We start from the raw sequence: 26,996 nt of genomic DNA on the forward strand, positions 1-26,996 counted from the left end.
GAAAAGGTTACTGCAGGCTACAGACAGACAGACAGACAGACACGGAGACAGACAGACCCACACACACGGCCACGTATAGGAGCGTTGTGACCACCGCTCAAAAACAAACAAACAAAAAAAACCACTAAAAACTAAGCTCCAAACCTCCCAAAACAACCTGATTGGGCTACTTCTCCACCTGGGCCCATGACCCATGTTTCTCCCACACATTTTGCCAGCCTAAACTGGCTCAGCGTTGAAGACAGGGTTAAACAACTAAAAATGGGATTGACTTTCAAAATAGTCAACGCAAATCTGCCCTCCATCCCCTCAGTACCAGCATATCTGACCAAACATAAGGCTAGTGACACCCACAGCCACAACACCAGAGGCAGCGCACACAACGATCTGATAACACAAACCCTTAAGACAAATATGGGTAAACCCAGGTGTGGAATTCCTTGACTACCTCCCTTAAAACATGTAGCTCGCTGGCATCCTTCAAAACTGCCCTCCCTGAAAACCCACCTTTCAGGAGGCCAGAGAAGGAGGTAGTTATCACTTCTCCCATAGACAGGCCAGAAGTGAGCCCCCCCCCCCCCCCCTGTACCTTAGCCCCACCCCCTTGTTTCCCCAATCCTGTACATATAGTGTTTTTATAACTGTGATATTACTGAATGTTTTCTTTGCTTGCTATTTATTATGTCCATGAATTAAATACAGAGGGCAACGTAGAAAAGACCGTAAAAAGTCTTATTTGGGATGTTCCTTTTAGGCAGGGTGTTTAACTGTACTTGTTCTGTACTACATTTATATTGTATTGACTATACTTGTACTGTTCTCCATTGTTGTCTGATAAAATAATCAATCAATCAATAAAAATAAATTAAAAAAAAAAGCTTGTAGATCTGTCTGTCCAGGAGTGGAAAAAGTACTCACATAATTTACTTAAGTAAAAGTATCAATACTGCAATGTAGAAATACTGTGTTACAAGTAAAACTCCAGAATTCAAAATGTACTTGAGTAAAAGTATAAAAGTATTGGCATCAAAAAGTACCAAAAGTACAAAATGTTTGAAAATAGGAGCAAGCTCACGACGCATCACGATGCGACACGTTGTGAGCTTGTAGATCGGCTATTTTCAAATAGCCATCGTATAAAATAGGTCTAAAGTATATGCATTTATAATATTATCATTTATACCTGCAAAGTATCTACTGTAGTAACTACAGTACTTTAGTAGGCTTCTCTCTCTCTCTCTCTCTCTCTCTCTCTCATAATGTTCATACCAGACTCTGAAGCCAATGATTGCGTTATATGTTGATCACAAAAATTCAGCCACCGCGTGCGTGCACACACACACACACACACACACACACACACACACACACACACACACACACACACACACACACACACACACAAACCAACTCCTCCCTCCAGTGAAAACTAGAGAGCATAGCAGGGAAAACTACAGAGTTGCGTTTCGTCTCTGTGTGACTGACTATCTATCTATCTCTCTCCCTACCTCCCTACCTACCACCCTACCTACCTATAGTACCTACCTACCTACCTACCTACCTGCCTACCTACCTACCTACCTACCTACCTACCTACCTACCTACAGTGGTAGGTGGGTATGATGGGTCTCATCATGAAGAACTGTGGAGCGTTGCTAGTGTTGCTGTTGTGTTTGTCAGAGGTTGGGGCTCAGGGAGAGACGGCCCTCACCATGGAACAGAGGATGAAGAGCTTGGAGCTTAGAATGGAAGGTACGGCCAAACAAAATGCAGGTCAGCAACGTGGTTAAAGGACAACTTTGTTTTTTTTTTACAACAAGGGTTCATATTTTAGATTTTAGAGAAAAGAAATAAATTGTGTTAAAATGTTTTAGCAATTTTACTATTTTGGTTTCAGTGATTGGAGGCATGCGTACAAGTGGCTAAATATGTTTTCTTAGACATAATAATCCGGCAATTTCTTTGTTACTATTTGTGTCCCAATCTCCCTGAGAGCCAGTCATTGCAATTTTTTTCATTTTCATGTTTTCATTTCATTTGAAAGCTGGGGATCATAGCTACAAAATGATATATTGGTTGTGGAGATTGACCCAACAGTTTTGAAGATATGGCTTATAGAATGATGCCATGCTGAAATAGTACTTTTGAGATATTCAAGTTTTAAATAAATTTCTAACCTGCAATGACCTGACTCCGCCACATGGGGAGCAATCTTCAATTCAATCTTCAATTCAAAGAAGCTTTATTGGCATGAGAACACAAACGTTTACACAGTGGTGGAAAAAGTACCAACATTGTATAATTAAGTAAAAGTATCAATTCTGCAATGTAGAATCACTCTGTTACAAGTAAAAGTCCAGAATAAAAAATGTACTTGAGTAAAAGTACAAAAGTATTGGTATCCAAATGTACTTAAAGTACCAAAAGTAAAAGTACAAAATGTTTGAAAATAGCAGATCTACAAGCTCACAACGCGTCGCACCGCAATGCGTTGTGAGCTTGTAGAGTGGTTTATGTATGTTTTAAACTTTAGTTATTGCTCTCTAAAAAGATAATGCCACAACAGCATTATTGGGCTAAATGTAAAGACGCTACGCTGCGCCAACCGTGAATTCAACACAATCTGCTGTTGAGCTCTGAACGTTAGAATTAGATAGTTTAGGACGACACTGATCTATTCAATGCTAAGCTAACTCAGTGACAAAGGAAGCTTCCGCACCGGAGCTTCACGGAAGACAAACGCATACGTCACAGACGTCTCCAGGCAGGAACGGATCATTTTCACCAGCGTAGAAGAAGAAACAGCGGAAGAACGGCGGAAGAATAATAAATAAAATAATACACTAAATCATACATTACGTGGTTAATAATTGTTCATTTGGAACACACGTGGCATTAAATTAATGGGATAAATACTGTGGGTTGCATCGCTAAGTAATGGAGTCCCGATATTACCGCATTTGGCTACAAACGGCTAACAAAGGCGTATTTTGTTAGCATTAGTTAGCATTTTAGCTAATATCAACTGGGAGGACTAACAGAATTATGTACCGATCTCTCACATTAATTAAAAAAAGTCTTATTTACATGCAGAGTTAAGCTCTGGCGTTTAAGTGAAATGTAGCCTAGATATTATGAGATGCTGTTGTGGCATTATCTTTTTAGAGAGCAAAAAAAAAAAAAAATCATATTGGCTGCAGGGAATAATGACAGTCCCCGAGATGACTAGCTCTCAGGGAGATTGGGACACATTTACACCAGCCCCCATAAGTCACATGACCATGAAAGATTGCAGTGCATCTTGGGAATGGGCTTATTGTGTCTAAAAAATGTATACATATTTAGCCACTTGCATGCATGCCCCCAACCTGGGGGCATGCAAGCAAAACAAAATCGTTAAAATCACAAAAAAAACAATACAAAGAAGTAAATGAAAACATTATAACACTCATCTTTTATTTTCTCTAATGACTATCTAAAATATGAACCCTTGTTGTAAAAAACTAAAGTTGTCCTTTAAAGGGATAAGAAACCCCGCCTCTAATTTGTTTTATGGGATTTCAGAACATGAAAAGATTTCTAAAATGTAGGCGTGGTTATCTGCCGTTGTGGGGGGAGGGGGCGGAGTAATGCGTGTTCTAGCAGAGAGACAGAGCGAAGCTGTCAGCAGTGGGCACTGGGCAGTTGCTGTTTCCACTTCTGAAACATTTTTTAAAACCAGCCATTGGAGGTGTAAAAAGTATAAAGATTCGGCAACTCCATGTTATATAACCAATTATAATGTGCAAGTATTTTATAAACAAGCCGTCTGAGCTTTTATCCATGGACATAACTTTCTCCAGCTCTGGACTGTTTTACAAGGAACCGGAGAGGGACGGACGCTAGGCTAACGCTGATAGCTATTTTCTGTATGTGTGTAGTGTAGCCTGTGTGTGTGTGTGTGTGTGTGTGTATATGTGTGTGTGTGTGTGTCGTGACAGTGCGCGCGCACACACAACGTCCACACGAAAAATAGCAGATCTACAAGCTCACAACGCGTCGCTTTCGAGACGCGCTGTGAGCTTGTAGATCGGCTATGTAGAAGAGCTAAATCAGCTAATAGCCGTAGTAGCAGCAGCTTCTCATGTAAACACGTTTGTTTCGGCTATTTTGTGACAGTGTAGTGTGTGTGTGCGTGTGACACGTGTTTGTGTGTGTTGACAGTGCGCGCACACACGCACGCACACACGCACGCACACACACACACACACACACACACACACACACACACACAGAAAATAGCTATCGGCGATAGCTTAGCGTCCCTTCTTCTTCTGTTCCGTGGTAAACAGTCCAAAGCTGGAGAAAGTGTGTCCATGTATAAAAGCTCAGACAGCTTGTTTGTAAAATACTTGCCCATTTTAACTGGTTATAGAACATGGAGTTGCCGAATCTAATCAACAAGTGCCCCACTGTCTGCGACAGCCCTGAGCCCTGTCTATGCTCTGAACAACAACACGACACGAGACGCCACAACGAGGGCAGAATGAAACCACGCCCCCCTTGATACAACTCTGTATTAAACAAACGTTAATATTAATTAGATATGCCTACGTCACATTGCACTCTAGAACAATGATAGCTAATATTTAATGAGTGGCGCCAAAGTTTTCTTTTCTTCTAGAAACTGGAAGTATTCAGAAATAGCTGCAGAGACCAGCAGAAAGCTCTGAATCCACAAGGCTATAGGCAAACTGAACCATATCACTGCTCCCTATCACAAGTGACTTGTTGATATAATATATATTTATAGAAAAAGTGATTTTGTGTTTCATGCTCCTTTAAGTTGTGGAAAACAATGCTTTTAAAATGGAGCTTCAAGATGGAAAATGAAATATCTGGTTGATCCTTCTTGATTTATTGACAGTACAGTTCACTGGAAACTCAGACAAGGCAAGGCTTATTGTGAGCTCGATGAAAGCGAAGCACACGTATGTTGTCCTCATTATTTATCTGTCAGTCAGTCATATCAAGTTCTCCTCAAAACGTTGGCACTTTTCTACTCCTACTGTACATAAACCGAAAAACACCATTCAAATTTTAATGTGTTCAGCTTACTGTGGAGTGCTATTACTTTTCGCAACAATTGGCCAAAGGGTGGCGCTGTAGGAAGCCTTTGAAAGTGCAAACCTTGAACAGGTATAGCTCATGCACTGTTTGATATACAGCCATGAAACCTGGACACACATATGTGTCTCCTCATGCCGAACAACTTTGCCACTCTGACTTTTGACCTCTGACCTTTAGATCTCCCACCATTTTGAATGATATGAAGCTCAAATCTATCTCCTCCTGGGATTTTCGCATCACGTGCACAGAACTGTTTTTACATGAACGTTGGGCCAATATCTGAAGATCTGTCTGATTATTTTTTAATAATTCAATGAATATTCTAGTTTTATGCAAATTATTCTTCTGCCTCTAAATCATACATGCAAAGTCACATGTTCACTGAAACCAATCTTATTCCAATTGGCCAAAGGGTGGCACTATACGAAGCGTTCGAAAATTCAAACTTTAAATGGGTATAAGTCATGCCTCGTTTGGATTGAAGACATGCAACTTGCTTACACGCGTGCCTTGACTCAAGAGGAACACATCTGTGTCTTTGTCAAGTAAGCTCAGCCCTTAGATTTTCCGCCATTTTGAGCAGTTTGTAAAGCGCTGAAACCCATTTTTATCCTGGGATTTTTGTGTCATGTGCACAGAACTTTTTTTTACATGAACTTTGGATCACTATCTAAAGATCTGTCTGATCGGATTTTTTTTAAATTGAAACATTCTTTTTTAATAGTTCAATGAATATTGCAGTTTTATGCAAATTATTCTTCTGCCACTAAAACATACATGCAAAGTCACATTTTCATGATGAAATACTGAGGGTTAGTCCAAATATCACTGAAAACAATCTTACCCCAATTGGCCAAAGGGGGGTAATTATATCCTTTTGAGCAGTTTGTAAAACGCTTAAGCCCGTTTGCCGCGTCCGATTGCCGTGAAAGGACACATGGCATCCTTTTCACATTGGCCTATTATAGCGCCACCAGTAGGCCAAAAAAACCTACCTGACATGCCAGAGACCTGTTCTCGGAAGAACACTGCTTCTAGTTTTTCTTTGATTTATTTTCCCACTTTTCTTGCTTTTCCTGCTTTTTTCCCGCTGCTATTTTCCATTCCTACTTTTTCCTTGCTTGGCCACTCTATCGCTGCTTGCAGCTATATTTTTTATTTTGATTTAATTGTCCATACCATTAAGTTCATGTAATAACACTACTTGTCTGCATTGTAGTTCAATTACCATTTTACATCAGTAACGTCAAAGACAGCACTGACTGCGATTATTTTTTTACTTTTATAGCAATTTTTTTTTTGCAAGCGAGCCCACACTTGTTTCGAAGGAACAATATTTTCTAGTTTCCATTGAGATCCTTCTTTTTAACTCATTTAACATTGAATGACAGACAGATAATGTGTACCAATTTGTTGGATTAATATAACAAAAAATATGCCTCCTGGTGGCGCTGTAATAGGGACATTTTGGTTAGCATTTGTTTCTCAACATAGTGTGATTGTGAATACAAAGTTTCGCCGTAATCGGGCGCTGCGTTCATGATTTGTGTCATTTTGTTCAATACGGGTCAGTCCTGCAAACTTTAGTTGTCAATCTCACTCATTCAGGATTGAATATGAAAAATCAAACATACCCGTCTAGATCACCTGACTATAGAGGTACTGTGAACCGATTTGATGAAATTTGGATTCAATCTGAAGGAGTAATATTTAAAAAAAGATCTAACATAAGTCATCCTCCTGGTGGCGCTAAAAAAGGCAGATGTAACGCAGGGCAAAGGTTTTCCCTTTGCCTCTAAGTAGTGCGCATACAATGTTTCACACAGATCAGTGTAGTTAAAGGTACAAACAAGAATCGGCCTGTTATAGTGCCACCATGAGGCTGATTTGAAACAATTCAAGTGACATTTCTCCCTCAGCCCAGTGGGAATGTGCGTGCACATTTTCACGGTCATCACACGTCCATATATGGACTCGACTGTTATACCCTGAGAAATCTCGTAGCTTGTCTGACTGTCAGAGGCAGCCATGCATGTCATTGTTCATGCTCCCACAGTGGAGACATTGTATTGTAAATCTTAGAAACTTGTCTCTTATTCATTACTCGCCTAGGATTTGATATAACATAATATGCACATTTCAGCAAGTGAACCTTTGAAAGCATGCATTTATAATGAAACGTTCACATTTAACCCCGTTGTCATGGTAATGAGAAAACTATTGTGGATTGTTTAGCCTTGAAACCTGATTGAATTCCTAGACCCCAAAAATGTACACTTTGACACCAATATTATTATTACTCTAACAGAAGAAAAGATATGGTTCTTTTCTATTGATGTACTGTAAATGGAGGTGGCCATTTTTAAAAACGTGTATTTTTTTTTATATTTCAGAAATGAAGGGTGATCTAATTTCTTTCCTATTATCCTAAGGCACTTCCATGCCAAAGGGAAAACTAAATCAAAGTTTTGAAGGGCAAACACATTGAAAGTTACCCTGTTAAAACTTTTTTTTTTTTATGAAATCTTCATATTTTACCCCCCACTGTCATGTTAATTAGTGAACTATTGGGTTTTTAGCATTCAAACCTGATTAATTGAATTCCTAGACCCCAAAAATGGTTTACTGACGGCGGCCATTTTTAAAAATAAAATGAAGGGTGATCTAACTTGTCTCTTTGGATAAATTCTTTCCTATGGCCCTGAGGTACTTCAGACCTTTGCATCATGACTTGAAGTAAAATGTGTCTTGGAGCCTCCACTATTAACAACTAGTTAATATGAGGCAGAGCAAGCACTGCACAGATCTGAGCCTCCACTATTAACACATAGTTAATATGAGGCAGAGCAAGCACTGCACAGATCTGAGCCTCCACTATTAATAACTAGTTAATATGAGGCAGAGCAAGCACTGCACATATCTGAGCCTCCACTATTAACACATAGTTAATATGAGGCAGAGCAAGCACTGCACAGATCTGAGCCTCCACTATTAACAACTAGTTAATATGAGGCAGAGCAAGCACTGCACATATCTGAGCCTCCACTATTAACACATAGTTAATATGAGGCAGAGCAAGCACTGCACAGATCTGAGCCTCCACTATTAACACATAGTTAATATGAGGCAGAGCAAGCACTGCACAGATCTGAGCCTCCACTATTAACAACTAGTTAATGTGAGGCAGAGCAAGCACTGCACAGATCTGAGCCTCCACTATTAACAACTAGTTAATATGAGGCAGAGCAAGCACTGCACATATCTGAGCCTCCACTATTAACAATTAGTTAATATGAGGCAGAGCAAGCACTGCACAGATCTGAGCCTCCACTATTAACAACTAGTTAATATGAGGCAGAGCAAGCACTGCACATATCTGAGCCTCCACTATTAACACATAGTTAATATGAGGCAGAGCAAGCACTGCACAGATCTGAGCCTCCACTATTAACAACTAGTTAATATGAGGCAGAGCAAGCACTGCACATATCTGAGCCTCCACTATTAACACATAGTTAATATGAGGCAGAGCAAGCACTGCACAGATCTGAGCCTCCACTATTAACACATAGTTAATATGAGGCAGAGCAAGCACTGCACAGATCTGAGCCTCCACTATTAACAACTAGTTAATGTGAGGCAGAGCAAGCACTGCACAGATCTGAGCCTCCACTATTAACAACTAGTTAATATGAGGCAGAGCAAGCACTGCACATATCTGAGCCTCCACTATTAACACATAGTTAATATGAGGCAGAGCAAGCACTGCACAGATCTGAGCCTCCACTATTAACAACTAGTTAATATGAGGCAGAGCAAGCACTGCACATATCTGAGCCTCCACTATTAACACATAGTTAATATGAGGCAGAGCAAGCACTGCACAGATCTGAGCCTCCACTATTAACACATAGTTAATATGAGGCAGAGCAAGCACTGCACAGATCTGAGCCTCCACTATTAACAACTAGTTAATGTGAGGCAGAGCAAGCACTGCACAGATCTGAGCCTCCACTATTAACAACTAGTTAATGTGAGGCAGAGCAAGCACTGCACAGATCTGAGCCTCCACTATTAACAACTAGTTAATATGAGGCAGAGCAAGCACTGCACAGATCTGAGCCTCCACTATTAACACATAGTTAATATGAGGCAGAGCAAGCACTGCACAGATCTGAGCCTCCACTATTAACACATAGTTAATATGAGGCAGAGCAAGCACTGCACATATCTGAGCCTCCACTATTAACAACTAGTTAATGTGAGGCAGAGCAAGCACTGCACAGATCTGAGCCTCCACTATTAACAACTAGTTAATATGAGGCAGAGCAAGCACTGCACAGATCTGAGCCTCCACTATTAACACATAGTTAATATGAGGCAGAGCAAGCACTGCACAGATCTGAGCCTCCACTATTAACACATAGTTAATATGAGGCAGAGCAAGCACTGCACATATCTGAGCCTCCACTATTAACAACTAGTTAATGTGAGGCAGAGCAAGCACTGCACAGATCTGAGCCTCCACTATTAACAACTAGTTAATATGAGGCAGAGCAAGCACTGCACAGATCTGAGCCTCCACTATTAACACATAGTTAATATGAGGCAGAGCAAGCACTGCACAGATCTGAGCCTCCACTATTAACACATAGTTAATATGAGGCAGAGCAAGCACTGCACAGATCTGAGCCTCCACTATTAACACATAGTTAATGTGAGGCAGAGCAAGCACTGCACAGATCTGAGCCTCCACTATTAACACATAGTTAATGTGAGGCAGAGCAAGCACTGCACAGATCTGAGCCTCCACTATTAACAACTAGTTAATATGAGGCAGAGCAAGCACTGCACAGATCTGAGCCGAAGGAGAATGAAAAGCCTGGGTTCCTGAGGCTACGGTCTCTTCCAAAACAAAACAAAAACAGTCACTCCTCCTACCTTTGATCCAGGGACCCCCTCCAAAGCAGACATGTGGAGGGAGGTGACAACACTAACTCCTCCTACCTTTGATCCAGGGACCCCCTCCAAAGCAGTGACAACACTAACTCCTCCTACCTTTGATCCAGGGACCCCCTCCAAAGCAGTGACAACACTAACGCCTCCTACCTTTGATCCAGGGACCCCCTCCAAAGCAGTGACAACACTAACTCCTCCTACCTTTGATCCAGGGACCCCCTCCCAAGAAGAGGTGACCGCAGTGAGGGTCAAGCTGCAAGCCCTGACCATGTCTGTGGTGACCGTGAGACAGAAGCTGGCTGCCAGCAACCAACAGGTGCAGGATCTCACCCAGAAAAATGAAGGTATTGATTGATATATAGAATGTTCTACATTCTACATATGGACTACAAATGGCCCCCACAAAACGGTGAAAAGTGATGATTCATCACTAAACCATTGTTTTGTGGGTCCGATTTTAGCCCAAGGAATGTTTTTTTGTGCAAAAATAATGCTTGCAATGGATTCAAAATCATGAAAAACCCCTAGTCTGACCCCTCACATGCTACTTAAAGCAGATTTATTTTTTGTATTTTTTTTCCCCCTGTATAGTAAAAGTAATGGGATACAAACACAAATCAGTTTTTTATGAGGTTTCCCCCAGGAGTTGAATTTCAACCTTTTAGTACATATTATTACACACCTTTAGAAACACATTGGTGAAGAAATTTCTTGGTAACGATTTACTTCGCAGATTGGTCAAATATAAAATAATAATAATAATAATATATAATATAAAAATCGCACCCGTGCGAAGTGAGCGGTGCAAAGGCGATTTTCATTATGCACGATCCTTAACTCTCCCACCGCTTTGAACGTTCACGTTCGCCCGATTGCGCAAGACCTCTCCGCCAATACGGCGCTCGTTCGGTTCGTTCGTCTGATGACTGTAAGCTGATGAGGGGTCGCGCGGCCGTCTACTGTAAACACATTTTCCGCGGTGATGGTGTAAAAAATCCATTATGCGTTAGATCAACGGAGAACAATTCACTTCCTTGTTGATTTCCTCCGGCTGTAAGGCTCTATGGCCAGTGACTGGTCTTCTTCTTCTTCAACACATAACAGGCATTTTCACATTCATTCTCGCATGACGCCGCCCTCTGCTGCCTGGCAGACCAAAGTGCACTATTGCACAACCCAAAAAAATAAAAATAAATAAATAAATGTCTGTCTGTCTATCTAGTATAACGTCGCAAAGGTAAGCCGCTTTTTGATGGCACCAGACCCAATAAATAAATAAATAATCTGGCAGTAGGAAAGTTAATAGCGTAACGGAAAAAGAAGTATAGATTGTCATATATGTATGACCATTGTACTTTCTTTGGCTCGTTCTTTTGTACCTTGTTTTGATGTCTGTAAACTGATGAGGGGTCGCGCGGGTGTGTACCGTTAACACATCTCCCGTAAAAGTGCTCTAAAGAACTTTAGTGGCCTGGACGGATGGGAGCCGACCGCGGCCATTTCTTATTAATTCTTGCATGAGGCTGCCCTCTACTGATAGTATGACCACTACTGATAGTATAATACATAATGTGATGTCATAATGATAACACTTTCATGACTGAGTATAATTGGTTTATATTATGATATAGAATACATTTTATGATCCATACATGGAGGTCTGTGTTACAGTATTATGGTGAAGTGAGCAGAGCACTCAATTTTGTAAAACTTGGGCAATGGGTCAAGATTGTGTTTATATTGAAGCTGCAATCCGTACCTTATTTTAACCATTTTATCCCTGGCATCACGGCTTTGGGCATTAAATACGACAAATTCGATACATCTGTTTGTGAGTCTGTCTCAAACATGATTTTAGATGTGAACAAGAGGAAACTAAGGCAAATGCTAAGGAATGGACTGCCTTTAGCAACCCTTGACTATAATCCATTGAGTGATCTCTGACGTTATGGTGATATATGTCATAGTAATAAATATGGAGGTAAAACTGCATGCGCAAATCTTCATTGCAACCAGTCATGTTTATATGTTACGTAACCAGAACTCCTGGTCAGTATATAAAATGTGAGAATTTAGATTATATTATTCCACTTACAAGACAGAGACATGCAACTGAAGAGAGGGTTATAAAACAATTAGGAAACAGAGGGAAAACAGACAGGAGGTCATTCGCATTGACTGACATTGTCCGTCAGTCAAAGTTAGAGGGAAAAGTGTGGCCGCTGTCTTGAATGAGTTTGTATGCATAGAGCCAAATAAAGCTTCTTGAGGGTTATAAAGCAATTAGGAGACAGAGGGATAACAGAGGTAAAACAGACAGGAGGACAACCAACCAAGTCCAGGATATGAAACAACCTAGCCATTACACCTGGACCAACCGCATATCCTGGACCTTTCTGGCGCAAATCGACCCCCACCTAGGATTCGAAACAGCAACCATAGACTACAGGGTTTAATGTAGCGTGGTCGCTGTCTTGAATGGTGGGTGGGGGTCGATTTGCGCCAGAAAGGTCCAAGATATGCGGTTGGTCAGACTTTTTCCCTCTAACTTTGACTGACGGCCAACGCCAAGAAGTGCTGGGTTTGTTAGTATCCTTGACCAGACCAAAGGCTAATAACAATTTATCGTGCACATTCATGTGCACATTTATGTGTCACCAGAAACTCCATTTTGAGTAGCCGAGATGCAGGAGAAACTCCTAATTGTCGCTGTCTGAAACCAGATAGAGCCAAATAGAGCTTCTTGTGGGTTATAAAGCAAGGGGGAGACAGAGGGAGAACAGACAGGAGGTCAGACAAACAGCCTGGCCATTAACAGCCTGGTGGCAGTCAAAGAGTGAATAGAAGAGAAATCATATACAGTCCAGACCAGAAGCTCAAACAAAACAGACAGAGGGCAGAACGGAGAGGGGGTTTAGGAAAAGTCCAGGATATGAAACAACCTGGCCATTACGCCTGGACCTTTCTGGCGCAAATCGACCCCCACCCAGGATTTGAAACAGCAACCATAGACTACAGGGTTTAATGTAACGTGGTCGCTGTCTTGAATCCTGGATGGGGTCGATTTGCGTCAGAAAGGTCCAGGATATGCGGTTGGTCAGACTTTTTTCCCTCTAACTTTGACTGACGGCCAACACCAAGAAGTGCTGGGTTGCCTCTTGGAAACAGATTATGTCGGGAGTATATTATGTGCAACTTACCAGCCTGGCCATTAACAGCCGGTCTCAAGCCGGTCTCAAGTGCAAGTGTAATGGCCAAGACAGATCTAAATTAGCATGAACAACACAGCATTTGATTGGTCTGTTCTGTTTGGCTAACACATGTCGTCACGAGTAGAACGGTTTCTGATTGGTCGATTCTTATGTTTAGTTACTCAACTAGCCAATCGATGAAGAATGAAAGAATCGTCCCGTGCTAATATGTTTGCCAGACCCATGAAATGGGTAGGCCTACATAAGCAAATGTCGGTCTGTCTGTCTGTCCGGGTTTTCTATATAAAGGGTATATATGATGATGACATGATGATGACATGCCTACAAAAGGCATGATGTCATAAATGATGATGACAGACAGGGGGTCTGGCACAACCAGGTTGACCTGGTCTAGTTTACCTAGATAAACCGAAAGTGAAATATAGGAGCGGTTTGCACCGCTCAAAAATAATATAAAATCCCCTTACTATAAAAATATGGACAACACCAAGAACTGGTTCATTTGAACCATAAAGAACTGGTTAATTTGAACCATAAAGAACTGGTTCGTTTGAACCATAAAGAACTGGTTCATTTGAACCATAAAGAACTGGTTCGTTTGAACCATAAAGAACTGGTTCGTTTGAACCATAAAGAACTGGTTCGTTTGAACCCTAAAGAACTGGTTCGTTTGAACCATAAAGAACTGGTTCATTTCGGTCACCATAAAGAACTGGTTCATTTGAACCATAAAGAACTGGTTCATTTGAACCATAAAGAACTGGTTCATTTGAACCATAAAGAACTGGTTCATTTGAACCATAAAGAACTGGTTCATTTGAACCGTTCGTTCATGACTGACACACTAACAAATGATACCAGTGGTGGAAAAGTAAAAGTATCAATATTGCACTAAACACTCTGTTACAAGTAAAAGTCCTGTATGCCTGATTGATTGATTGATTGATTGATTGATTGATTGATTGATTGATCTATCTTCAGAAATGGCTGCCAAACTGAGTTCCTCTGAAGAGAAGTTGTCAGATCTGCAGACCAGATTAAATGCCAGTGAAAACCAGCTGTTGGAATTGAAGGAAGAAAGTGAAGGTACGTTTTTGCACGCATGCACACACACTGATGTTGTATGTGCTGTCAGGTATTGAATTGTAAAAACATTATGGGAGCCGCCATTACGAAGAGAGATGCTCCCCCTCTCCCTCTGTGGCGTGGAGACAGCCGTGGGTAGAGCGCCACCTAGCGGCGGACCCCCGCCACTGTAACCTGCTTAAAAGACCGTTACTCGGCCTCCGAGCGACTGGGAGAGCCGGGGCCGGCACCCAGGGGGTCCCCAGCGGCTGAGCCACCACCGGGGCCCACCGCAGCACCGGAAAAAACAAAAAGAAAAATAGGCGAATCTAGCAGATCTACAGGCTACTGTTCCACTCCACAGGCCGTGGCTCAGCCGGGGAGGGCCCCGCGGGCCCCCCGCTCCTCAGGGGGTGTCCCCGGGGATCTGCTAGATTCACCTATTTTTCCATTTGTTTTTTTTCCGGCGGCGCGGGGGTCCACGGTGGTGGCTCGGCCGCCGGTGACCCCCTAGGTGCCTTGCCCCGGCTCTCCCGGTCGCTCGGAAGCCGAGTTACGGCATTTTAAGTGGGTTAGAGTGTGTGTGTGTGTGGGGGGGGGGAGGGTTCTAGGCCCAGGGCAGAGCGCCACCTAGTTTCCGGCAGAGCAGGCCTCTCATTCTGTGGACCTTAATGACCAAACTAATAGATAAAACAGAAATAAAAAGTGTGGCAGAACATCACAGGTCCTCTCCCATTTTGAGGGACTGGGTCCCCGGCTAACTACAAGAGAAGGGGTTTCTCCAGGAAGTCTGGACTACAACTTTTGCACGTCGCTCCAATGAACTGGCAGAGGCGAATGAGGCATCTAGCTTTTTATATCTGTGCTCTTCCCTCTCACTCTGGCTTTGCAGTGTGTGTGAAGCTAGGGTGTGTCAAATATTTTTGGGGGAATGTTCCCCATGCACTTCCCCCCCAAAAAGGTTCTATTTTCCCCAGGTTTATGTTCCCCACCCACCCTCCCCCAAAAAAGGATCTACTGTATGTTCCCCACCCCCCACCCCCAAAAAAAAGGATATATTCCCAACTTCCCAACTCAAGTTCAGGAAATGGTGGGACATCTGGGCACTAAGAACATGTGGGCAATCCTAATTTAGGTGCCCAGTTGCTCAGGTGCCCAGATGTCTCCACCCCTAGGTGCCCACTCGTCCAAATGCCCACATATTCCTATTGCCAAGATGTCCAGGTGCCCACTCGTCCAGATGCCCAGTCATAACAAAAGTATGGTGTCCAGATGTCCCTAGTGCCCCCCCCTGTCTCACTAGTATTCATAATTTCTCCCCATTATTGTGTGTTTTGAGTTGTTATTAATAATTAGAAAATGAATTTTTGGATGAGTGGAGAACAGAGAACCTTTTTTTGTGGGGGTAAGTGGGGAACATAGAACCTGGGGAACATAGAAGCTTTTTTGTGGGGGTAAATGGGGAACATAGAACCTGGGGAACATAGAACCTGGGGAACATAGGTACAGTCCCAATCGGGGCATTTAATTACCATCCAGACAATCGGGCTGCCTCTGACTGAATCTGGGCCGAGTATCGAGCATAATTTTCTTTTGATATGTTTGATATTTTTCTGGATCACTACTGGTCTGGAAGACTGGAACCAGCTTGGGGCCGAGGAAAATCAGCCGCTGATGGACACAAGTCTGAGCATAGTATCTGAGCGACAGATCTCTCCCTTTCTCTCTCACATGATTTGTGCACCAAGTATGGCATGCCATTAAGCTAGGCCTACGTAAACACATCGACACCAGCCTACAGATTATCACTGGCCACTCACAGCCAAAATAGCCTGTGCTTCTAAGCCAAGGGAAGCCTATATTATTTTATGAACTCGTCTTTAACATTGGATAGACTTTCATATGGCAATCTTGATAATTTGTCATATATGCCTATCTACCACAGGCTTACTTTACATTACTTCAGACCATTTAGCAAATATTTCATTTAACAGTTTGGATACCTCATACCTGTTGTTGGAGCCAGGAGTATTATATGGGAGATCTGGGTCGGGAGCTCTTTTGGAATTTGAAGTTGGTCATAGCAGGCTTCGGCGACATTATGGCAATTATCTGGCTTTTTGTAGGTTTAGAACGGCTATTAAGTAATAATGTATTTCCTCCAAGTAACCACTCGTATATAAAGTGGTAGGCCTATAGCCTATAATAGAATATAAAACTAAACAAAAGAAACCCTCAACATTTAGCCTCACCAAATGGTATTAACACATTTGAAAATAACACTGAGGCTGCAGTATAATTGTCAATAGAATAGTCTGCACATCAAACTAAGTTAGCACTTACATTCACACATACAAATGTCACACAAGAACGCACACAAATAGGCAGAGGAGGAGTTGATCTCACATTTTATTTCCTAAATATAAACCAGAATGAAATTGACTGAATCAAAGAAAGAGGAGGAATAGGCTACATGAATGATGTACTACTGTAAATACCTCAATCAAACAAAAATGACATGAATCAAGCACATTTACGTTAATGATCGCTGATTGAAATAACCTCTTTAATATGTAGGAATAATTAACCCAGCTCAATAATTAGTTCATGAATCCAATCCATTCATGAATCCAACTTCACGTCTACTGTACTTAGCATGTCACAATGGACAATTCATATGCATATTGCATCCATTCCTACATTAATCGCATTGTTAACATAGGTGTCACATTGTTGATAGCTTTTGTTAAGAGGTGTGAAAACTATTAATGCAACTTCAGTCCTATAAACATTGTTCCCTGTTAATAAATATGAATAAACACATGCATATTTCTCTGGACGAATGCCTCTTGCTTGGTGAAAAGTCTTGTGGACAACTCAGTCTGGATTATTAAGAGACCCAGCGGAACTGCACGGGCACTTTCAAAAGGAGAGTCCTCAATAAGGCTTCCAATGAGGGGTACAGAGTCCTAGACGGCCCGGTCAGGTTAGGGGCGGCTGCAGCGGCTACTCCAGAGTCCAAACGTTCGTTGCAAAAATCTCCGTGGCAAAACGAAAAAGTTATTCAGACATTTACTCGCACTGCGGTCCGTCTGTGTCAGCCATACTGGATTTGTTGTTTGCTGGCTGTCTTGTGGGCGGTCCACGTTTTCGTCTTCATCTGCTTTCTTTTCGGCAAGCTCAACACATTCTCCCAAGTATCCTTGTGGTTGCACGTGACCGTTATTGGCAGCCAATAGCCTCCTCTGGTAGAATTTCAATCTATGATGGCGACACCCATACCAAGGGGAAGAAATGCGTCGTTTTCACTCTGATAGAAACCAATGGGTCACTTGACCGTTACCACTGTCCATATTTTTTAACAGTCTATGTTACGCTGTTAGACCGACACACCACTAACACATGTCACCAGTGTTGGAAAAGTAAAAGTATCAATATTGCACTAAACACTCTGTTACAAGTAAAAGTCCTGTATGCCTGATTGATTGATTGATTATTCTATCTTCAGAAACGGCTGCCAAACTGAGTGCCTCTGAAGAGAAGGTGTCAGATCTGCAGAGCAGATTAAATGCCAGTGAAAACCAGCTGTTGGAACTGAAGAAAGAAAGTGAAGGTACGTTTTCACACACACGCGCGCGCACGCACTGATGTTTTATGTGCTTTGTTTGCTGTCACTCTGCTGTCAGGTATTGTGGGTAATATTGTGGTCAACAGATTAGTGTGATGTTCAACCCCACAGTAGTCTGTGTATTGTGAACTAATTAATATGCATGTGAACTAATTCATATGCATGTGAAGTAATTAATATGCATGTCGCCCATTTCAGTCCTTGTCTCCCCAGTTCATTATTATGGACACACACACATGCAGGTAGAATGTGTGTCTTGTTAATTATTATGAACACACGTGTAAGGCGGCCAACCCTCACATTAACGGCCAGTGTTTCAAACTGGTTCAGTTCAATATCAAGTTCAAGTTACGTCAGAATACGTCAATTCAATAAAGAATGTTGCCGGACAACGCCAGTTGGGTTCTAACCAACGAAACCATAAAGGCTTCAACACAAGGTAACACAGGTTCGTATTTATACTTGAGAGAGCAACCTTTGGGGACTGTAAACCCCTGAGAGAGATCGAGACCAAAAAAGGGGGTTACAAAGGTACATTTAATTAGTAAGAAGTCCCTTTACAAGGCATCTTCACCATAATACAATTGATAAAAGAAAAGAAAATAACAAAACCTAAGCTAAAAGCGCCGCCAACTAACGATCTAAAAAGGTATCTTTATTTCTGTTTAACAATAAAAGTAGAATGTTAAAATACTAATCAAACCCAGGCAGGGAACAACAATAAGACCCAGTTACTTGACACAAGGTGTCAGTTACTCGGAGACTAGTACTCAAATACTTATCAACGTGGAAAGCCCACGAAGCAACAGGGCGCTGAGCGTTACAGTATATTTACTCAATTACTCCCACCGTTATACTCAGTTAGTTACACAGTTCACAGAGCGATTACCCCGTCGTTTCCCCAGCTCGTACTCCGTTACTTGTACTCAATCTCTCGTCAACGTGGAAAGCCACGAAGCGAACAGGGCGCAGAGCGCTACAGTATAACTACTCGATTACTCCCACCGTTATACTCAGTTAGTTACACAGTTCAGCAGACAGTGTAGTTCCTCGTACTTAATTACTCAACCCCAGCTCAATAGCGTCAGTGACTCAGTTCCTCTTACGCTTCGTGCTCAGTTACTTTAGCGACAGCACAACAGCGTAACTACGTGTACTCAACCACCGCTCAGCAGGGCAACTCGGGGACCAGACAGCTTCCGTACACGAGCATGGACAGCAGGGCACCTGGTACGTCTCTCACACGTGACACCTCGATTCCAGCGAACCTGAAAGTACAGGAGGTAGCCGCCAGATGACTGTTTCCAAGGCTCCAATAGTAATATTTCCCAAAGGCAGCGATATAGCAGGACAGTGTGACTTAGGACAATACTCACACACAAAGGCAAGCGCGATGCTTGCCTCCTGCGTTGATACGGCACGTCACACTGTAATCGCCTCTCCACACAGCCGGCCAAGGCTCGTCCCCTCCGGTCCAGACACTCTCGTCCCCCTTGGATGCTGGATCTGGTAGGTGAAGGCCCGTCTCTCCGTGGCTGGTTCTCTAGTATAGGTAACAGATCGCTCACAGTTCGTCACTTAAAGTTCATTGCTCGTGTACCGCGTTCCACCCTAGCTGCTCACTCTTGTCTGTCCGCCCTGCCCGGTGTCTTCCCAGCAACTGAGCCCGCTGTTCATTCATATACCCAGTGGCTCCGCCCAGCCACTTCTCGGTTGGCCAGCGGTGACATCACCCCACACTGCATTGGCCAAGTCGCTTCTCCTAGTTACCCTATCAGGAGCCCTATACACAATGTCCCAGGCAGGAATGCATTCAGTCAATACCATTCACAAATAGAAACATGACTAAGGGGAAAGAGACTATAAGCATCCAACATAATTACAATACAGAAAATACGATGCGCATTCAAAATCAAAAGAACAAAACAATAAAATACAGCAAACGTCTTTAAGAAAGTAGAAATAAAAATGGAAAAATAATAATACCCTCTTTCACCCTATCACACACGCATATTTGTATTATTAATATATATATATATATATATATATATATATATATATATATATATATATATGTGGCGATAGAAAAATCAGAAACCCTTCCTTTCTGAAAAATGGTCAATCTTCATAATAGTGTGTCTTGATTTCTGAATTGCGGGGTCTTATAGAAACCTGATTTGTCATCATCGCGGCTCCACGAGCACAAAATAGTCATCCCATAACATTGAGGTGGACGGGGGATCTCATCTTTAATGTCCATTATCTCAAAACTACACTTTAGAAGCGAAGATGGAGGCAGATGCTCGCTTATATAACACATGGTGAAATGCTCCGATCCGATCCGCCATGACACCCACGTAAACAACATCGATTCCGGCGCACAACGCGATGACGTCAGACCGTAAGTGTTTACGCTGTGGACTTCTGGCCTTCAAAATAAGACAACGGCCGTTAATGGGGCCAGGGGGGGGGGCACTCTGGACATTATAATCCGTTAATGTCTGGGGCTCAGAATGGGTAAGTGTGCCTGCAGCTCGCTAAGTGTGTGCAACCTTGTCTAGCGGTTGGTGTTAGCATTAGCGTTAGAATTTTTTAGATTAGCATGTTTAGTATTAGCTTTAACATTAGCATTTTTATTAGCATTAGCATTTGTAGCATTAGCTAGCATTAGCATTTTTTTACAAATGGAAATACATGGGAAAACAAAACGCGATCGGATAAAAAGGCTTCTTATTAAAGAACACGGAGTATACGAGTAATTATAGAATGCCGTACCGTATTTAGACAGGAGTGAGACTTTATTAAGCACTTTGTGAAATGTGAATGTTCGTTTAGTTGTAGGAGGTTAAATAAGTCGCTCTGCCCGAACCCATGTAAACACGGGAACATGACGGTCGGGGCTCGGTCTCTACGACCATGCGTGACCTACGATGGGCTAAAATCGCTTTGGGAAACTCGGCCATTACAATATCTCCAAAGACCTGGTTTAGACTTCTCAACGGGTCTGAACAATGAATGCTCGGCCCTAACTGGGCCCGGCCCTAATAATTATCATCATTTTAGGACCGAATACCTGAAAACCCATGGGAGATAGTATTCTAGGCTTGCAGATCTGTTCGGCGTGCAATAGACAACACCATGCTTCGCCGTGCAAAATCTGACTATTTCTGCAGCGAGTATTCTGCAGCGACTATTGCACTTTTCCCCAATTGAAAATCTGGTTTCCATCAATTTCCAATGGCAGCGGAAAAGTTTATCTAGAAGTTTATCTAGTTAAAATAAAGTTTCCCCAGAACTACAGTGTGCTAACTAATAATAGCATAATATCTTACCAGCGAGCTGATCGTCAGTAAAATCGTATGTGCCTCTGATTATCCTTGGTCATGCATTACATTGGTTTGCTTGTTGTCCAAAATGAGATTCTGAAGGAACAGTGTAGGCTGATGTGTGTTTACAATCATTTAATTGGTTTGCTGTATTTTCCTTCAGAAACGGCTGTCAAACAAAGAGCCAGTGGAAATGATCTCACAGACCTACGGAGCAAGCTCAGCACCACTGAAAACCGGGTCCAGGCCCTACGGAGCAAGCTCAGCACCACTGAAAACCGGGTCCAGGCCCTTCAGAGCAGTCTGGGTACCACTGAAAACCTGGTCCAGGGCCTACAGAGCAGTCTGGGTACCACTGACAATCGAGTCCAGGGCCTACAGAGCAGTCTGGGTACCACTGACAACCGGGTCCAGGTCTTTCAGAGCAGTCTGGGTACCACTGACAACCGGGTCCAGGTCCTTCAGCGCAGTCTGGGTACCACTGACAATCGAGTCCAGGGCCTACAGAGCAGTCTGAGCAGCATTGACAACGACGTGGAGGCCTTGAAGACGAAATGGCAAGGTAATTACAACACAATGATGTTCAGTGAACGCAGGCAGGAGACCTAAAATCACAGTAACCGCTCATCGGTTAGTATTTGGGGCCTCGCATTATCTTGCACTACTGCCACCTGCTGGGGTTAGCGAGCAACAGTGCAATTCATTCATATGTGGAAAAACCTGAATTTAATTCACTCTTACTCATTGTCAAATTATTTGTTTGACCCAAAGTAAAAGTAGAGTATTTACTAATTAAATTATTCAAGTAAGAGTACAATTATAGAATTTAACAATTACTTTAAAAGTACAGATCCTCAAAAAGAATACTCTTGAGTACTTTTACTTTTATTATTTTCCACCTCTACCTGTTTCTGCAGGAGAGCCTGCCCAGCACTTAGTTCAGAGACTAGTGAAAAATAATGTGTGGTTAATTATCTAATGGAGGTATGAAGGAGTTACCTATCTAATCCAAAACAAAACAACAACAGTCCTTTGAGGAGCACAACAATAACTCCTCCTACCTTTTCCTCTTTAAAACCGTGTCAGTCCACCTGAACTATCTAAACAATATCAACCCCAACAACATTCCCAAACACCTCCGTCCAATGAAAACCACCACATACCAGGGAAACTGAATAAATAGACACATCCGTTCCAGACATTACAATAGTGACCTTAAGCAACGCTACGGCAACGGCATATGACAACGGTAACCGGAAATGATCCGCGCTCGATAGATAAACCTGCCGTCTCCGCAGCCGTCTCTACTACGGAAGAAGGTCCCTTCCCACGTAGCGCCTACTCCGTCTGCTGCGTGTACGCATCGCCATGGGAAACAAAGCGTTCAGTGAAAGGGGTGGGAACCCGTCGCCGCCGAGGCTTTGCTTAACCATTTTGACCGCTACGGCGATTACGTCATAGCAGCCGTAGTCCGCCTGGCGTTGCCGTCCTGAAAATCATCAAGCTTAAAGTCGCTAATATCCGCTGTGGGCTGCATAACTGAAGTGGTGGAAGTGCTGTGGTTAAGGGAAGTTACGCCACGCAGTGCAGGTCCGTTCTGCGAAACAAACCTAAATAGATTGTAGCTCTTAACTCGCTCTTAATAGGTGTCCTTTGTCAGAATCCATGTTTTTGTTTGGATATTGTTTATTACGAGCACAACCGAAGAGTCGGGAGAAGTCAAACAGTTTGTTTCGCCAGTGGGGAATACACCACGCTGTGAAAAAACAATAACATCTGGGTAAATTCTCCCGGCAGAAGTAGCACCGTTGCTGTCTTAGCCTTGGCAGATGAGTAAGCCTGGCTATGCAAGGCAAAATAGATAGACACATCCGTTCCAGACATTACAATATCTCCAGTGAGCTGCTTTTCAGGGTTGTGGGGCGTTGCTGGTTGCGACCGTCAGGTCGCACTTACTATCAAAACCTCCACCAGCTGTCCGTCAGTCCCTCCGTCAGTCTGTCTGTCACACGTCACACTTTTGCCCTGCTCATATCTCGCAACCGTTGCCCCGATCCATAACAAATTTTGCACACATACTCCTTGCCTGCCAAATCACAACCTCCACCATCAATTCACACATCACCCTCTTCTAGCGCCACCATGAGGCCCATTCTTGCAAAACACATTTTTGGACACAGCTCCTACAATTTTTGCCCTAAAATCACGCAAATCGGTACACAGTATGTCTACACTCATGTCATCAACATGGATCTGTCCCAAATAGCGCCACCTTCAGGCCCATTTTTAAAACACATTTTTGGACACTGCTCCTACAGATTTTGCCCTAAAATCACGCAAATCGGTACACAGTATGTCTACACTCATGTCATCAACATGGATCTGTCCCATATAGCACCACCTTCAGGCCCATTTTTTAAAACACATTTTTGGACACTGCTCCTACAGATTTTGCCCTAAAATCACGCAAATCGGTACACAGTATGTCTACACTCATGTCATCAACATGGATCTGTCCCATATAGCGATGGCTTTATTGATGTGAATATAACGTGTAATAAAAGCTCCGAAGCTCTGAAGTGCGAATGCTCCGAATTCTTCAAATTCTTCGAATGCTCCGAATCAACGGGGGATTTTGAAGGGGATATTCGAAGGTCATTTTTGGCAGATTTTGACAGCCTTAATATATACAATGCCTTTTATGCCCATATATGGAGATCCAGTGTGTGGAACCAGCCACAGAGATATGGGCTGTCTTCCTCCATACTGTATATGGGCATTCCCATTTGAAGCAGTTAGATATGGGCTTAATATTGATGACATCAGGGATCTCCATATATGGGCATAAAAGGGATTCTGTTAGTGTGGTTCCCCTGACATCACAGTGATGTCAGAGCGCGATGTCAGAGCGGCAAACCCAGAGACCGTAAAAAAGTGTACATACAGACGGCCGGAGACACAGTGATTGGCAGTAGCGAGCTACAAGTAGCGACGCTACATAGCTTAACTACATTTGTCAGTAGCGTCACGGTAGCGCAGCTCCTTTTGAACCAGCGTAGCTGTAGCGTAGCGTAGCTATTTTTAGACACCAGTAGTGACGTAGCGTGCAACAAACGCTACACGTTACCATCCCAGCGAAATTTGACTGCTAAATAAAGTTTGTGAGGAAAATAATTCCCAACAGATCCCCAAACATGTTGTTCTGCATAGCGCTGCTTTCACTTCATTTCAACGAACCTCCTCTGTGTTGAGAAGCGACAGCGACTAAAGCGAGACACTTCACCCTGCAACTAGAGGGATTTATGGCCCTTTGAAGTGAGACCGAGCCAAGGATCTGTCTCACTATGCGCTCTCTACTTCGCACTCTCTACTGCGCGAACCGGATCCCATCGTTCACTTCAAAGAACCGTTCAAAAGACTCGATTCGTTCGCGAACGTCCCACCTCTGCCTGCACCGTGTTCAGGGAATGTCTGAGAACAACTGACATACAAGCTCACATCGCGTTGCAAATGCCAACATTGTGAGCTTGTAGATCTCCGGGGGCGGAGTATAAATCAGGCTTCAGCCAGAGATGGACAGTAGGCTACTCGACCCAAGTACTTGAGTAAGAACCTACAGAGTACTCCTGGTCACACTCCAATCCACAGTAAACTCAGTCAAAATGTTACAAGTAAGAGTAAAAAAAGTAGGCCTACTTGCTTTTAAATAAAAGTATGTATTCAAGAGTGCATACCGGTACATGCTTTTAAAAATAAGCTACTTGAAGTACAAATAAAAGTAAAAGTACTCAAGTACATCAGCTGTTTCGACAGCACACAAGTCAGTGCCTTCTTCGGTCCACAGCTAAATAATGACAGTGAAGTGGCAATTTAAGGACCCTTTAGACATTTTTAATACCTAAAAAAATATAAATAAAAGACCAAAACTGCATCAAAAGTTATCATCTATAAAAACATTGGCCAAATTGACTGTAGTAAAAGAGGCACAAATTGTGAAAATGGCAGATCTACAAGCTCCAAACGCCTTGCGTTACGAGGCGTTGTGAGCTTGTAGATCTGCTATTTTCACAATATTTATCGGTGGAACAGAGTGAAACTAAATATAATGCCTCAACTCCTAATTCCAATTGATTGTCAGGGTGGGGTCCCCAGTTCAAAAAGGATTTTTTGGGGGGTCACAGCCTGAAAAGGTTCACATTTAATTTGAAAAGTAAATTAAAGGATGACACAAAAAGCCAGACATAAGGGCATGTTTCCAGTTTTATAATAATCAATCGAACTGAGCATTTTTTGCCTGCCTATTTGTTTGGTGGAAAGTTGTACTTGATCATGCAGTTGATAAAAAAAAAGGGAAAAAAGTAGCTTTGTTGTAGTTAGCTACTTTTGCCGTGTAGCTTGTAGCTTGCTTTGCTACATTTTCTGTGGGTAGCTTCGTTGTAGCTTAAGCTATATTTCATCAAGAGTAGCTTGTAGCTTAGCTTACTACATTTTCCAAGTAGCTTGCCCATCACTGCGGAGACATGATGTTCCGTTTCTCATACTAAACTGCAACCTTCGGTCACAATAATACAGTACATGTTTTTATAATGATATAAATAATGTAATAGAATCATAAATGCTTTTATAAAGATATAAATAATGTGTTCATAATATAAGCATTTATCATTGATGTCCAAAATCACTCACTTTTTATTATAATGTTAAAAACATTTTAAAACACAACTAGTTGCATTACGACACGTTGTGAGCTTATCTGCTATTTTCACTACTTTTGTACAACATTCTTGTACGATGAAGTAAGGCATATATTTACAAAATCATATCAATAATTTGATCATTAATTGCATAATAAATGATTTTATAAATATATAAATATTGTTATAATTCATAATAAATGTTTTTATAATCATTTAAATAATGTGATAATGCTGTTGTCAGCATGCTTGTTTTGTTGACAGACCAACCAAAGGTGGCCTTCTCTGCTGGGTTGAGTAGCACTGTTGGACCAGTTACTTCTACAACCACTCTGGTTTATAAGAGAGTCATCACTAACATCGGCAACGCCTACAATCCATCTACAGGTAGGTGGTGATTAAGTTAATTATGTTAACGAGCTTAACATTTAGTAGTTAATCATGTAATGACCGTTGTGAGCTTGTAGATTGTCTTTTTTCGAAAAGCTTTTGAAAAAAATAGCTTTTGTAGTTAACCGTGTTTAAACATGTCGACATGATGATGATGATGATGTGTGTGTGTGTGTGTGTGTGTGTGTGTGTGTGTGTGTGTGTGTGTGTGTGTGTGTGTGTGTGTGTGTGTGTGTGTGTACGCGCGTGCGTGCGTGCATGTGCGTGTGTGTGTGTTTGTTTGTGCTTGTATGTTTCTGTGTGTGTGTGTGTGTGTGTGTGCACCTGTGCGTGTGTGTTATTGTGAGTTCCTGTCTCTGTGTGTTTCTGTGTGTTTCTCTGTGTGTGTGTTCTTGTGTGTGTGTGTGTGTGTGTGTGTGTGTGTGTGTGTGTGTGTGTTGTAATAGAATTCTTTAAGCATCATACTTATACTAATAATAATATAATAAATTGAATTCTGAGAGGGTGGAGTGCAATGAAATACAACATTTATTAACAATATATGTAAGAGCTCTGAGACAACACCCGTGCAGAGTGTTGCCTCCTGTTTCTCAGGCATGGTCCCATTATATAC

General features: G+C 42.3%; 1 protein-coding gene across 1 annotated transcript; it reads left to right on the forward strand.

Annotated features, from left to right (window-relative positions):
• Positions 1 to 1,637: 1,637 nt before the first annotated feature.
• Positions 1,638 to 26,284, forward strand: LOC308293842 (uncharacterized protein). The gene is made up of 6 exons (XM_080736479.1): positions 1,638 to 1,752; positions 10,281 to 10,412; positions 14,262 to 14,366; positions 17,854 to 17,958; positions 21,463 to 21,861; positions 26,238 to 26,284. The coding sequence occupies exons 1-6, from the start codon at positions 1,713 to 1,715 to the stop codon at positions 26,252 to 26,254; spliced, it is 798 nt and encodes a 265-aa protein (XP_080592605.1). The 5' UTR covers positions 1,638 to 1,712; the 3' UTR covers positions 26,255 to 26,284.
• Positions 26,285 to 26,996: the final 712 nt, after the last annotated feature.

The sequence above is a fragment of the Nannobrachium achirus genome (genome assembly GCF_963921795.1).
Source record: "Nannobrachium achirus genome assembly, chromosome: 11".
Classification (NCBI taxonomy): Eukaryota; Metazoa; Chordata; class Actinopteri; order Myctophiformes; family Myctophidae; genus Nannobrachium; species Nannobrachium achirus.

What these genes read in the sequence shown, in the direction of transcription:
- LOC308293842 (XM_080736479.1), top strand. Translation starts at nt 1,713, where the DNA reads ATGGAACAGAGGATGAAGAGCTTGGAGCTTAGAATGGAAG. An exon ending in TCTCACCCAGAAAAATGAAG is followed by an intron (nt 10,413 to 14,261) that starts GTATTGATTGAT and finishes ATCTATCTTCAG; the next exon opens with AAATGGCTGCCAAACTGAGT. An exon ending in ATTGAAGGAAGAAAGTGAAG is followed by an intron (nt 14,367 to 17,853) that starts GTACGTTTTTGC and finishes TTCTATCTTCAG; the next exon opens with AAACGGCTGCCAAACTGAGT.